Source organism: Elgaria multicarinata, chromosome 9 (assembly GCF_023053635.1).
Source record: "Elgaria multicarinata webbii isolate HBS135686 ecotype San Diego chromosome 9, rElgMul1.1.pri, whole genome shotgun sequence".
In the NCBI taxonomy this organism is placed as follows: Eukaryota; Metazoa; Chordata; class Lepidosauria; order Squamata; family Anguidae; genus Elgaria; species Elgaria multicarinata.
Genome location: NC_086179.1, coordinates 77793395 through 77809434, shown reverse-complemented (window position 1 = coordinate 77809434; position 16040 = coordinate 77793395). Strand labels below are relative to the sequence as shown.

Here is a 16040-nt window from a genome sequence, read left to right as displayed (position 1 = left end):
ACTAACCGAAGCAAATGCAAGGTTATGCTGGGCCTTCCAGAAGTGTAGCAGCCAAAAGAGGACTGCTTATAATAAGCTGTTGGTAAACCCACATCTATCGTCCAAAACTCCCTGGCGCAGGACAGTGTCGCTGTGAAGCCTTGGGGCACAGGACAGGATAGGCTTCCCCAATCTGTCGCTTTCCACATGTGTTGGGCTACAACCCCAGTAAGTCCTCAGCCAGTTGGCTGAGGGGTTATTGGAGTTGTAGCTCCAAAACATATAGAGGGCATTAGGTCAGGGAAGGCTAGTATAGGGTGAAAAGACAATCACCAGCACAGTATCTCAGATGTACTGGTGGTCACTTTGGGGTGATACAGGCATTTATTTATTTATTTATTGCATTTGTATACCACCCCATAGCCGAAGCTCTCTGGGCAGTTCACATAAGATAAAACATTTAAAAACAATATACAAAAACTAAAACCCACAAAAACATGCAAAACGCACATACATTTAAAACCACTACAACAACTTTAATAGACCCATGCTCATTACATATTGCTAAATACCTGGGAGAAAAGTCTTGACATGGCGCCGAAAAGTTGACAATGTCGGCACCAGGTGGGCCTCTTCAGGGAGATTGTACCACCGTTGAGGGGCCACCACAGAGAAGGCCCTCTCTCTTGTTGCCACCCTCCGATCTTCCCTCAGAGTAGATACCCAGAGGAGGACCTTAGATGTTGAACGTAGTGTTCGGGTAGGTTCATGTCGGGAAAGGCGTTCCGTCAGGTATTGTGGTCCCAAGCCATGTAAGGCTTTATAGGTTAAAACCAGCACCTTGAATTGGGCTGATAGTGGTGTTATACTGGCTTCAGGACCCCCAGACCAAATATTACAGAGACACTTTGTAGGACTGGGGCATTAGGAATCACTTTACAAAAAGCAAACTTGCATGAACAAATCTGCTACCAGTTTGAAAGAAGATCATAACACAGCAGATGCGCAAATGGATATACTGTTATTGCTGCTATTGCCATTGTTGTTCTCGCTAGTTTTATTGTTGGTTTCATTGTTTTTATTACTATTTTATTGTAACTGTTTTTTAATGTATTTTATTGTTGTAAGCTGCCTTTTGAGGGTTTCTGCCCTGAAAGGCGTCCTAGAAATATTTTAAGTATTATATATTAAATATTATATATTATATATTATAAATAAATATATATTATCGTTTGTAATTAAACTTTTTTTTACCAATTTATCAAGAATTATTCCCCCCCCCAAATAATAATAATAATTGAAAACTCCATCTCACAGACTATACTTTAGACAGGAAACATAACAGAATGTTGTGATGTGCAATGTCAGTTGGGTGACATTGGTAAAATTCACATCCACATTCAATTCACACACTGAAACAGATGTTATTTTCAGTTGCAGTCTTGTTACCATAATCTTCTCTAATGATACTGTTTATGCAGATAATCCCTTTCAATCCTTTAATGAATTAGTTCTGAAGTCTTCAGAATTTAATATCTAGAATTCTATCTCTCCATTAGATACAATTGCACTACAAACTGTGAAAATAATTGTTTGAAATTTTCTGAGATAGACTTTAAGTTCATGTGAGTGAATTTAATGTTTTGTTTTTTAAAAAAAATCTTCCAGGTCCACATAGTATGTCTCCGTGACATTGTTTTCTTCTGAAGCTGTAATGTTTAAAGTCCTAGGACCATTTCGTACAGCCAATTGTACGAAAAAGTGCTTCGGGATGAATTTGGGGGAAAGCAACTGTCACATTGTTGCTGCACAATGTATGGAGTACACTTCAGTGTGCTGAAATGGCCTTTTGAAAAAGTCACCACATGACTTCTGTTGTCTAATAATGCCTAAGGTTGTAATTCTGAACAAATTTACCAGGATGTAAGTCCCACTTAGTTCAATGGAACTTATTTCTGACTATCCAGGTTTAGATTTAGTTTGTAGGCCTTAATTGCCTGTCAAATTTCCAAGCATGGTGAGAAGGTTTGTGACCTATAGAGCAAGCCAATAAAATTCAGGCCTAGAGACCTGGGGTTTTTTTCTGTTGGGAGAGGGTATACCTGAGAGAAGTAGTTTAATTTCTCTGGATAAGATTTGTTTATTCAAGGTTGAAACAATATTTTCCGTTTTGGAGAAAGAGGGTACAAAAGAGAGAAGAGAGACAGCAGGAAAAGACAAGAGCATGAGGAAGCAGCAGCTGGAAAAGCTATATGCAGCTACTGTAAAAGAACTTGCATTTTACAACTTCAATTTTCTTTTAATGCTTTTGTATCACTCAGCTCTACTGACTAAATACCGTTAATTGTAATTTGATTATTTTAATTTACTAGTAAACTGTTGTGTTAAACCCCACATCTACAGCCTAAATCGCACGTTATTGAGAAGGGGAAGGTGGGACTCTTAAGGAGGCAAGAGACCCTTAAAGAGTTGGGTCAGGGGTTGGTCAAGGGTTGTAGGACATGTAAGGCACGTGGAAACATGAAATTGGCTAAAGGTGGCATTTTGAGCTATATCAAAATGTTAACTTCATCGAGCATCCATTCACTGTTCAGCTAGATTAAAAGAAAGAGACATGATTTGAAGAACCATATTATTATAGCATCTCTCATAGAGTTATTAGATTTAGTTAGGATTGAAAATGTTTCGGAGGAGTGGGGGAATTAGCACAGACTGTTGCTGCAGAAACGCTGTTTTATACACACACACACACACACACACACACACACAGAGGTTCTCTCTCACCCACCAAGTTATTTGATTTTTTAAAACTGATTTTTAAAGCACCTTTCTTTTTGTTTCTTTCTGCATTCTACATGCATGCTGGGGCAACCCCACCACATGGGCAAAAGTTGCTTTTGTGTTCATGTTGGACACAACATTTAAAATGGCCACTGCACACCACCTCTCGGTCACTGCACAGGACTAAAGGTAGTGGGCAAGTGGTGGCAGAGGAAGAAAATCGTTGTGCAGGCAAGCACCAGGGTGTCAAGGAGGAGTCATCTCTACCTCCATACTGGCTGGCTGATTCACACCCATGGTAAGTGAGTGGTACAGACAGGTGGCACAGACAGACAGTGGATAGCAACAATTTGAGCTGTGGAGGAAAGGCAGACCACAACTTCAATCAGGCAGATTCCCAGAACTTATTCATGACATCAGCCAGCATCCAATTCAGCACCTTAATTCCTGCTTTCCCAGCAGGAGAAGAGAAGAGGATGGGCAGGATCATGGGAGAAGCAACCAACAGCAGAAAGCCAGTGTTGTGCAGTAGTTAGAGCTGGAACTTGGGAGAACCAGTTCTAGTTCCCACTGAGTCATGAAGGTCACAGCTTAACATACTTCACAAAGTTGTTGTAAGGATAAAGGGGAGAGGATGAGGACCATGTAAGCTGCCCTGGGTTCCATGCAAGAGGAAAAAGCATGTGTTTTTTTGCTTCCTACATTATGTTTAGATCCTTAACCATATATTGTACATGTTTGACTTAACCTGGCCTCTGTGACTTGACTCACTTGAATTATCTGTTCTGCAGCATGTTTCCTAAATTCTCTGCAATGGATTGATTAATTGCCCTTGCAACTAGTCTCAGCGTCACTGTTCATATTTTGTAAAATAGATTAGGTTTTCTAGAATGTTTTAACATAGTGAATTCCTCAATGTGATTTGACCTACTCTCTGAAATTAGCCCACTTTCTGAAATGATTTGATTTCTGACTGTGGCACATTTGCAATAATCTAGATTGCACTACGATTTGTGGGGCTGATACGATTTGTCTGGCTGGTACCACATCATGATAGGGAATTTTTAAGTGTATGCAACAGCAGTCTACCTTAGATGAACACAATGCTTTCTGTGGGCTCCATCTGAATACCATTTTTTTTTTTTATTTCAAGAGTTGACCACTGTAGATTTGATAGAAGATTGGGCTTCTATGCCTTTAACATGCAGAAGGAAAATATCAATAGCTCAAGCTAACCATAGGGCTGTGGTGGTACCTGACATATTCCTTTCTATCTCGATGTTAAAGATTCAGAATCTGTGTACTAAATTCTGTCTGGCAATGGATAACAAGCATTCAATAGCCAGGATTCATGCACGTGCACACAATCATACAGAGACATCTAAAAAGATGGAACAGCAAGGATTATTGGGGTCTTTTGGCAGATTTTACAAACACCTTACTGATACGGCACAACGGCTATTGCCATCATACTTCAGCCTTTGCCCATTCTTCTACTTCAAAAGTTGTGGGGAAATGAGAGAAATCCAGGAAAACCCATTGTGCCAGTTTCTGCTATTGCTGTAATGCTAGAGGTTGCTTACGCTAGTGCTATATTAATTGCATAAGCAGAACAACAATGTTGGATACTGCCTTATAATTTTAAAAAGTCAACATTTACTTTGCAAACTGATAAACCAATCTATCTGGAATGAAAGGTATTTCAGTTCTAAGCCCATCAGTTCCTTTTCAACTAAAGGCATTTAAATCCCAAAAGTCAAATATCAGTACTATTAATAACTCTGGAATCCCATCAATTGTGCATATTCCACGATTACAATCTAAAGTATTACACTGGAGTTTACCTATGGTGTTGTACGGTTTTGTTTTCCAGAGGATAACAGTGAGATAGCTAGGGACTGGCATACAGTGGAGTTAATTTTCATCTCAGAGTACAGTATAATTGTGGTCATATAACAGGTGACTGCTATCATCATACACAACCTGTTTTCCAGAAGGAAATGAGATAATGTATCTTTCAGCTGCAGAGGCAGCAAGGGCTGTAGGATATGTTATTCTGCCACAAACTGAGCATAGATTTGTTTATTGGAGACTGCAAAGGTACAGCTATATTTCTTTGTACTTTGTTCAAAACAAAGTGCCCAATTAGCTTGTCAAAGACTGCTCAACATACCTATCAGCAGAAAAACCAGCTGCAGAATTCTGCTGAGGCTCATACAGCACGTTAAAACTAAAAGGGTCATACTCCAATTTCCCTTAAGAGTACACAGTTGTTAGTATTTGTTCAAACTGAGTGACTTGATTGGGCATTTCCCATGAAAAAGACATGCTCAATTTAATTCTGGGTAAAGGTTCACTTTGTGTGTGTTTCTTTAAAAAAAAGATAATTTAGTTGGTAGATTAAAGATAACACGTTTCTCAGCAAGAGGATTTGGAAACACTTCAAAGATTTTAATTTCAAAAACTCCTGTTCTGTAAAATCAGTCAAAGTCCTGTTTTCCTTTAAAGACTCTTCGCAGGTGGTGCAATAAGTTAAAGATACCTGCGCAGCTTTGAAACGTTGCAACATAACTCATGAGAAGTGGAAATAACACTGGAATTTAGAAACACTTTGTATTCTTTGAGAGGGAATGAAATTCTTCCCAGTTTTAAAGAAGTTATTTAAAAAGCTTGCTTTTATGAAGTTACATTTATGCTTAATGAACTTAAGTAATTATTGTGTCTTAGTTGCCTCAGATACTATGGAAAATAAAAAGGTGTTATAAAATAACTGGAAAGTTGTATTCTAAATTAAGTTGTATACTAAATTAATTGTTTTAGGAGCCATATAAGAATACTTGAACAGAGTATATGGTCTCTATCCATCGGATGGCCTCCCATCCAGCCTTAATAAAATGAATTTTGTGCTTTTGTGGAAGACTTACTCATTTCATTAGAGTTGTTCAGGATTGGTTCGCAGATTGAACCTGATACTTTAAAATATGTAGGTCAATTCTGATGTGTTTGTGTTTTTGTACAGTTTCACACATATAAAAACCACTTCTAATATTTTCTAATGAGAGCTGAGATCACATGAGAGCTAAGAAACTAAAAATGAACCAACTCTCCCATTCTAACCTTGCTTTCTGCCATGAACTCACCACTGTGTATACAGTTTAAAAGCCACCTTGCAGCCACCGTGAGGCTTTCCTGGAAAGCTGCACACCGGAAAAGTTGGGGACCTATGCCAACTTTTCCTGCTGGATTGAGGTCACTATGGTTCTTCCGCATCTGACCTCGCTTTGTCGTTGTGCTGTGGGCATTCCCCGGGTTGAAGGCGACCTCCCATTGGTTGCCAGAAGCCGGGCGAGGGGCAGGGAGAGGGCCCAGTGAGCCGATTGGCTGCCGGAAAGCCCGCACCTCCTCCTCAGTTAGGATTACTCACTGCAACCCTGCAACAGTGATATTGCGGGGTTTGGCGTCAGAGCGGCACCAACACAGCGCTGTGAAAGCAGGGAGACATTAAGATAAGCCATCTGCGGAATGCAGAAAATAAAATGTACTGAACATTTTAAAACATTATGTAAATGCTATGTATTATAATTATCATTCCAATTGTAATGCCTGTTCAGGATCTAGCTTCCCAATGGCTAAATCAGAATCAAAGTACTTACTTATAAAGCCATTATCCACACGTTAGTTCACTCACACATATGAATACCAATATAGGGAAAGCAACTATGAAAAGCACACCTTCCTTCCATTTGAAAATATGTTGCTACCAGTGTAAGAAACTAAACATGAAGGAAACTACCAAAGAAGTATGGTAATAATATATGGCCACAATTGTTGTCTAAACTTTCAGAGATGTATAGCTGACAGATATGACAAAGCCATCCCAGGCGTAACCCCAGCTGAGCAGTTTGGAATTAAGCAACAGATAGGCAAGTCAGAAGATATATATAGGCTGTGCCAATATATGAACCAACTCAAAACTGCAGGATTCACTGGAGGAACCAACTCAGGTGACAATGTTAAAGAGCGCTTCAAACTGAGCTGGCACAGGCCTTGCTAAAAGTTTTGGCAGGTCAAGCAATATATGAGGCATATAGAAGAAGGCACTGAGATAGGCATTTAGAGAAATAAGAAATATTTGTAGAACAAATGTTTATGTGGGGAGAAGAAATCTCAGCAACTAAATAGAAAAGAGGCAGAATTCTATCAAGATATTTAAAAGGCGGCTTTGTTAAATAGTTATTAAAGTACTGTGAAATAAGTTCCGTGAAATAAGTCAAATCAATATTGGAAATTCCCTGATGGTCACCTACCCATCTGACCACTATTAAATGGGGAATACGAGAGGGGGGGCAAGAGGGATGGGGGGAAACCTGAAAATAATGTAGAGGCGAAATTAATAGAAATGTTAGCTCCATTTCTGTGTGCAATTTAAGTGAAGCAATACCTCTGAGTTATGCTGACATGTCTAAGTTATATCAAGTTTAAACATGACATTTCACTTATCCTGGCACAAACCATAATCCCTAAATTATCTCTGTCTTAGCGTAACCCCTCTCAGTTACTTTTTTTATCTTTAGACCTTGTTAAAACTAACGAACTGCCTCCAAACACTAGAGGCAAAAGCACTGATCTCTGCTTCAGTCACACTGGGAAGCCTTAAGGAAGGGTGGGCAACTTGTGACCCTGCAGATTTTTTTTACGTACAACCCCCACCATCTCTCACTATTGACTATGCTGGCTATAGGTGATGGGCATTGTAGGCCAAACCTCTGGAGGACAACAAGTTGCTGACTTAGGGAAAAAGGAGAGCAGCAGGCAGGGGCTTATTTCATAGCCTTGATTATATCAACCAGCAGTCCAAGCTTAGGCACATGAAAAGTGCCTATGCCACTGTGGCTTCAGAGAGGGTCTGTATACACTTACTTCAATTCTGTCAACCTCATCCTCCTAAAACGTAAGGGAGACCTACCACAAACCCTCCATCCAAGGAGCTGCTGGTGGATGCAAGGGATGGGGTATGCTTGGTGGTGGCACCCCAAATGTGGAATTTTCACTCCAGTGAGACTCACCTAGTGCCTACCTTAATGTCATTTCAGTGCCAGGCATTTTTATTTTCCCTAAGTTTTAATGCTGCGTATTAATTTTGCTGACTGCTTTCATACTGCGGTGTTTTAATGTTCTCACAACAATATTTTTGTTTTAATTTGTTTTACTGTATTATTGTTTTTTGTAAACCACCCTGGGATAAGATTGCAAATAAGGCACAGAGCCTGGATCTGCTCATGGCGATTCCATTCTCAAAACAGCGTATTAATTCAGTTGAGCTCAGAGAAATGGAATCTGAGCTTCTAGAAGAGATGCATGCTATTGTTTTCCCAAATACTAAATTGCAAGGCGTTTTTCTCGCCTATTTTCAAACACAAATAATTATACTGCTAGAATGCTTCTACCACTTGAACAAACAGCAAGTAATCATGAAAATGAGACAAAGGTTTATTTTTAACCAGTGTGTGGAATCACTTTTCCTTTTAAAGAATACCCTGGAGCTGTCTCAAGTCCTTATCTTTCTGGCAGCTGCTTAGAATTCTAAACCAACAACCATACTCTGAAATCCAGACTTTAGCTGATACATGTGCTTTTTCCCAGGCTTCTTGGCCAATGAAGAGGAATGGCTCCAGCAAAATAACTATGCATTACTCTATCATCTGACGTTTTATCAGCCTTTTATATTAAACCTACTTTCTGTAATAACATCCAAAACAGATTGTAAGGAAATTTATGACATTATCCAAGCAACATACATGAAAAAGCTACAAATATATTTTTCCTAAGCCTCCATCAGATGCCCTGCCCTACTCCATCCTACCTAATGCCACAGACACACACACACACACATCTTGAGCTAGTCCCGAATAGAAGAATACTTGAAACATCTGAAAATTCACAACCTGCAATACAGTTACAACAGAAAATCTTATGAAAAATCTCTATTCTGTTCCTGCTCAGGATAGCAATTAACTGTGCACAATTACGGTGCTAACAAACTAAACAGTGATTGTATGAATATATCCTCAGTCTAGTCCAACAAAAACTATATCTTCTTCATGACTTTAGCCACAGATCCTGGAGGAAAACTTGAGATCATTGTAATTATTTACAGTTCAAGTACTGAAAAAATGAAATATTCTTTCTCCATTACCATTAATCTCCAAATCTTTTTTTTCATAATATAAATAAAATAATTGTACAGTCAGCCGTAGTTTCTGAGAAAATAGATTGTTATTACTAAAAAGCAAATGGGCAATGTAGCCAGACATAGGCACTTTTAAATCCCTTTAGTTTCAATGGAAGAATTAAGCATATTCTTAAATCTTTCCTAGTGAAATAAAAGGGACTTCAAAGTGCTTCAGACTGCCTAGACTATGCTTCAAATATTTACTATAAATACCGAGCTGGATATATTTTGCTTAGCACAACAAAGAATTCTAGACAGTCAAACTGGCAAAGAAATGTACAACTGTGTCAGTGATGCAGTGCCATTAAACCAAATCCATTAGCCATAACACAAAGCTGTCGCCAAGGACCATAAACCAACATGCATATATGACTACTATCACATTATTTTATTTATTTATTTATTTATTACATTTATATACCGCCTTTTTTCCTCCAAGGCGGCATACATAATCCTCCTCCTCTCCATGTTATCCTCACAACAGCAACAACCCTGTGAAGTAGGTTGGGCTGAGAGTCTGTGACTGGCCCAAAGTCACCCAGTGGGTTTCCATGGCCGAGTGGGGACTAGAACCTGGATCTCCTGACTCCCAGTCCAACACCTTAGCCACTACACCACACTGACTCTACAAAATGGTACAATTTAATAAAAAAAACCCACCAAACCTTAGACGTTAAACAAACTCCTCACAGTGTTCAGTAGGTAACACTGTTACTTGAAGTACAGACCCAATACTGATTATATATATAATTTGTGTGCGCCAACATGGTAGAACCAGATAGTTTAGAAATAGTAATTATTTGCAAATAATTTCATTAAATATGCTTAAATTAAAAATGGTATTTACCTAACATAATGAGAGCTATTCTTTTGCTTATGATAAAGACTACTTGCTGATAGGATTTACTACACTAAAAGTAATAACAACAACCTGCCCCTTCTGCCGAAAGATAATGAACAATTCTGATTGCATTTTTCCCAGAGGAAATGGCCATTTGACAAATCTTCCAGGAAGTTCAGTTTCAGTAAGAAGGAGCTAAGCATTGGAAGCACTCCTGTCAACAGAAGTTAAATGCAGGGATTATTGCTGTCTGCACATCTAAAAATAAAGAGACTGACTTCCCTTGGTTCAACAGTCTCTTATGCCTGTAGGAGTTCTGATGCACCAAGTAGAGTTCTTCCAGTCACAAGGGCTGCCCTGTTCATTTCAGTGGAAGATACAAATCTGCATACACATTGCCTTAAAACAAAGAAGGCACCCTGTTGGTCTTCTTTTCGCTGGACTGAGATCACTGATTATGATTTTTAAAGGCTTTACACAGTCCTTAATGTACCACTGTCCTATGAAGAGTAGGCACAGGAGTCTCATTGAGATATGAAAGCTAACATCTACAGTGCTGTGGATACATCTAGCCATGTGACTGCTCTGTAAAAACAATACACACAATGACCCTATTAAAAATTCCCATGCCAGCAACATGCTTTGGCCCAAACCTGGATCCACTATATAAGTTTAAAGACAGGTTCTGGTTCATTTTAGAAGATAACCTGATCCATCTGAATTAAGACCAATTCAACTTACAAAGGATATCCCTAAAACGTTTTGCCTTACCTTGTTGTAGTACTGCACCTGGACAGAGTGCCACTGTCCATCACTAACCCCTCCCGGAACAAATGGTGCAACTGTAGTAGTGGTTTCTCCTGAAAGGTTGCAGGCAAGAGAAAGAAAAAGAGTTTACCTTTAAAGTTCCGATTTTAACATTTTCATTTTTGCTATCAACTAAAGTATTTGTTAATGTTGTATGGAAAGCATACAAAAAGAAACAAACATATTAATACCTTCCTCCTCCCATCTTGAATGCACTGAATGCAGGTGTGGGAAGAAGTTTGCTTTTGTCCGGTTTATTCATCTATTCAGAAAATGTATATCCCCACCCCTTTCCACTGCAATCACAGCATTGAAGGAAGTTTACAAGTTAAAAATAATTACAAAAATATATCATAAAAATCCAAGGGCAATAAAAATAGAGGCAATTAGAGCAGATAGCTTTTAAAAATTCAGAATCAGTTCACTAAAAGATCCTTCAGCCTGACAAATTAAATATCTGCTGGAACAAAAATATTTCAACAAGGCGGAGAAAGGCCAAATGAACATCCCTTGATAGAGAAGTCCATAGCCTTGGCATGGCCTTCTCCAACATCCCAACCAATCACAACTCTGCCACTGGCAGGACACAGAAAAGAGCTTCCCCTGCAGATCTTAAAGAATGTGCAGGCTCATATGAAAGGAGACGGGCCTTTAGTTAACCTAAGCCCAAGCCATTTAGGGCTTTAAAGATAATCTCTAGCACTTTAAATTGCGCCTGGAAACAAATGAGAGGTCAATGCAGCTGTTGTAAGGTGTTGCAGGGTGTCTTATGTTCTGAGGAGCAAGCAGACACAAACATCCTTACTGCCACACAATCCAAGGTTTTTGGAAATTGAGTGCACATGGTTGAGTGCACAACCATGGCTAGATGTGACCTCCTTAGGAATGGGCAAAGTTGGTGCACCAGCTATAAGCTGGGCAAAAGCACTGCTGGACAAAGCACTACCTGGGCATTAGGAACAAAGTCGTATCCAGGAGTACTTCCAAACGGCAAAGCTGTTTTTTCAAGGGGGCTGCTGCCCTATCTAGGACAACTGGAGGAAGGTGAGTGGAGTCAAGTTGACATGACTTGGCACAGGCATCACCCCTGCAAGTACCCACTGCTCCTCAATTTCCCTCACAAACAAATGACAAGATCACTAGCTGTGATTTAGCCTAAGCTATGTTAGCACAAACAATACGTTAATTATATCAATTACATGCACAAAACTATATAAATATACACCCTATATTTCTACTGTGTCTTAGTGTTGAAGCAGTTGGTAGCCCGCAAACTTTATTGATTTTATTTATTAGTAATACTTAGATTACTAATAATAGGGGGTTGCACTCCCTGTGAAGGAGCAGGTTTGTAGTTTGGGGGTACTCCTGGACAGAACTTTGTCACTTGAGGCCCAGGTGACGTTGGTGGCCCAGAGCACCCATTATCAACTTTCATTGGCATGCCAACTACACCCATTCCTGGATAGGGCTAGCCTAGCCACAGTCATTCATGCACTGGTAATCTCATGATTAGACTACTGTAATGTGCCCTATGTGACGCTACCCATGTATGTGGTTCAGAAGCTACAGCTAGTGCAGAACACGGCAGTTAGGGTGTTCATGGGGACACCTAGTTCTGCCCATAAAACACCTGTGTTAAAAGAACTGCACTAAGTGCCTGTTAGCTACTGAGCCACGTTCAAGGTTATGTTGTTATCCTACAAAGCCCTAAACAACTTGGGACCAGCATACCTAGCAGACTGCCTTCCATTATATGCACCCAGACGACAGCTACAATCCTTAGAGGAGGTCCTGCTGGCCATTCTGAAATGAGTGGAATGCCGCTATGAAGAACCTCGGTGGCGGACCTTCACTGAGGCAGTACCCACCCTCTGAAAAACCCTCCCTAGTGCGGTTCAGGAGGCAGAAGACATTACATCTCTTAAACACCTCCTGAAAACATACCTTTTTACACAGGCTTTCCCTGGATTTTATCTTAGCTGGTTTTATATTGCCTTTTTAAACTTTGAATGCTTTAAATTTATCGTATACTTGTTGTATTCTATGGTTTTAATTGTGCACTGCCCAGAGAGCCTCAGCTAATGGACAGTATAAAAATGTAATAAATAAATGAACGATTTAATATAATAAAATCCCTAAGAGGTATATGCAACCTTTAGCAAAAGAGTGAAAACACTTTACCTGACAAAATGTAAAATGTCAATATTTAGGACAAATATAGATCGCAAAAACAGTTTTATCTACAGAAAGAATGTACATTCCTGTGGCTTGCTTTCTTCAGGCTGGAATTTTATACGACTGTCAGATAAGGTGTGAAAAAACAAAGAAAACATTTTTCTTCCCAGAAAAGTGCAGAAGCCCTAACCAAGCAATGAATGGCATTGCTTCCTTTCTTTTCCATTTAAATGTCTTTTAAAGATTGGATTTGATTAAGCACAGAATGCAGACCAGTACAACCAGCCAGGTGACTATTCATTGCTGTTCTGAGGTAATAACAAAACAAACATCTACAGCAAAAGTACACAAGGTCCTGTCAAATTAAACAGGTTGGGTTTGTCATGAATGGCTACCTGGACAAAAGTTCCCACTGCAGAAGAGTAAGAGAAGAAAAACGCTAAGAACAACTACGTATATAATAAACAGCTATATGTTCCTGGCTGTATTCATGCAAATATTGACTTGAGTTTAACACACACACCTGCTTGGTTCATAAAGAGAGGCGTTAAACTGAGAGCGAAACACAAATAGTGCATCTCTTTAAAGATGGCCTTAGCTAGACCTAAGGTTTATCCTGGGGTCATCCCTGCCTGCTCCCGGGATATCCTGTGTGTCATTTACATGAACAGGGATGACCCCGGGACAATCCCAGGATAAACCTTAGGTCTAGCTAAGGCCGACGATGAACTGCATCATTTGCTTTTGTGAGTGTTGCAAGAGTAAGGCCCACTCTTCTCCTTCCTTGAGTATCTTTGTGCACCACAGAAAGTTACTTACTGTAGAAAGCCTTAACGTTTCATTTCATTAATGATCACAAATGATATGTTCTTTCTTTAAATCTGTGACAACTTCCTAATTTCTTTTTTAAATATAATCTTGATTATTCAAACACAATGGATTACGCAATGTAATTTTGACCACAAAAGTTTTCATTAATTGCTTGCTGCCAATATTCCACTGAACCCCAAGTAATTTCACCTTCTTCTCAAACTCAAGTAAGTTTGCACAGTCAGCTGTTCATGTCCAGACATTCTGTGATATACATTTGCATGTGAATCAGATATAAGGTTGTATCTCACATACTTTGCTAAAGGATAAATTAAGAAAAACTCACTGGCTCTTGGATTTAGTCATCCTGAATTAGTTGCATGTATTATTATTATTATTTATTTATTTATATAGCACCATCAATGTACATGGTGCTGTACAGAGTAAAACAGTAAATAGCAAGACCCTGCCGCATAGGCTTACATTCTAATAAAATCATAATAAAACAAAAGGAGGGGAAGAGAATGCACCAAACAGGCACAGGGTAGGGTAAAACTAACTACATGGGAATGCATTTTGGCATTCACATTTTTAAATAATCCAACCAATTCAATGAAGCCCAGATGAGCATTGTAATAAGGAGGTGAATACCATCTGCATCTTAACTGGCTATATTCATGGGAGTATTGATATTATTTGTAGATTTCTCTTCTTGGATCAGAGCAATTGGGTCTCATCCAATCATGGAATTGTTTCTTTTTAAGAGGAAATGTTTTCACATATCAACCTTTCTGTATGATAAAAACATGCAGATATGCCACCACAATTTAATATCTCAAAGATCTTATGTAATATAAAGTCTGATGATGTTCTTTTCCTCTAACATCCTTTACCACACAATCTTTTGCAAATAATGTCTGGCTAGACAGACATAAAATAAGACAAACAATTTTCCTCTTGCATCGTTATTGCCCTTTCTTCATATCTCTCCTTGTCTAGATAAAAAGTGCTTTAGGGTAACAGACACCAGCAAATATTTGATACCTTCTTGATAGATATCTTCTCAGGCTACTATATGTACTATAGGTTGATTCCCAATTAGCAAATATAGAAAGCATTGCTTTGGGCAAAATGCTTTACATCTAATTACATCTCTTCATGAACATGCAAGAGAGTGCATTTAAAGTCCTGAATCCTCACTTTCTAAATTTCCTATGACTCACAGAATTATGCAGGAAGTTTAGCTCCACTGAAGCTAAATAGCCAACATTTACCAACTTCCTGAAAATGTGCATTTTTGTGGTTCCCCCCAGACCTGTCATTGCCCCAACAGCCCCTCCCACCCCCACCTACAAAACTATTGCCTTAAATTATTAACGCTGAGCCCTGGCAAATAAATTGTCCTAAAGAAGAAAAATACTTTGTCGCAGATTCAGTTTAAAGAAAACACAGCTTTGTTTTCCATCATCTTAAATACTGAGATCTCATCAAAAATGCATGAGACTCTGTTAATTTGCACATTTCACTTTCATCCCATTAATATTATTTGCATATCACTTTCATGAACCTGAGACATTCTAAGTGTCAGCTTCTACAATACTCCTGTTGTGAAAGTGAGACACTAACGTGTGAGGAAGTGGACCCTGATGAGGTGGAGGCGAATTAATTTATATATTTCATGACTTAGTTGCTTGTTTCCCATACTTATTGAACTGAATTTGGTAGGAATCGCAATGAAGTTTACTCTTGCTAAAGAATTTTACGACCGATTCATTGAAAAACCTTTTTCTGACACTCAATATTACTGGCATTTTTTTTTTAGATTCCCTTCTTTGGATTATTTGTTTACAGTGCAATCCTATGCATATTTACTAAGCATATTTTTAAGTAAATCCTCCGTGTCCAATGGGGCTTACTCCCACAAAAGTGTGCATGGGATTGCAGCCAAACACATTTAATACAGTGGGACTTCTTTCTGAGTACAGTGCATAAAATTGCGCTGTTATCCATGTTAATTCACTTAAACCCAAACTACTTTTTGTCAAATGTTCTATTTTCAATGACTGAGTGAATGGTCTGATGCGTAACACTCTTGGTTCATCTGTTCCTGCAAAACACTAGGCCATCTGCTTCATTTTAAGTACATGAATGGTCCTATTGACCCTGAAAGAAAAATGAGAGTGCTCACACTTTGAATTATTGGTGGGCACTTATAGCTCAATACTGTAACAATGGGCTTCTCAACATAGCAAACCTTTGGAAATGGATAATGTGTGTATGTAATGCATGGATAAACTGGATCATAACTCAGCAGTATCTGAATAAAAAGTACACAACAACGAAATTGTTGTGGATGAGCTATATCAGAAATACAATTCGAATTACACTCTTAAGGTCACAACTGCATAACAT

General features: G+C 38.9%; 1 protein-coding gene across 2 annotated transcripts in view; it reads right to left on the bottom strand.

The window, feature by feature from the left end:
- CELSR1 (cadherin EGF LAG seven-pass G-type receptor 1) overlaps positions 1–16040 on the bottom strand; it is a 182415-nt gene that overhangs the window by 72284 nt on the left and 94091 nt on the right. For both annotated transcript variants that reach the window (XM_063134119.1, XM_063134120.1), the window contains exon 5: positions 10605–10693. In XM_063134119.1, coding sequence (XP_062990189.1) covers positions 10605–10693 — 89 coding nt within the window. The remainder of the gene's footprint in view (positions 1–10604; positions 10694–16040) is intronic.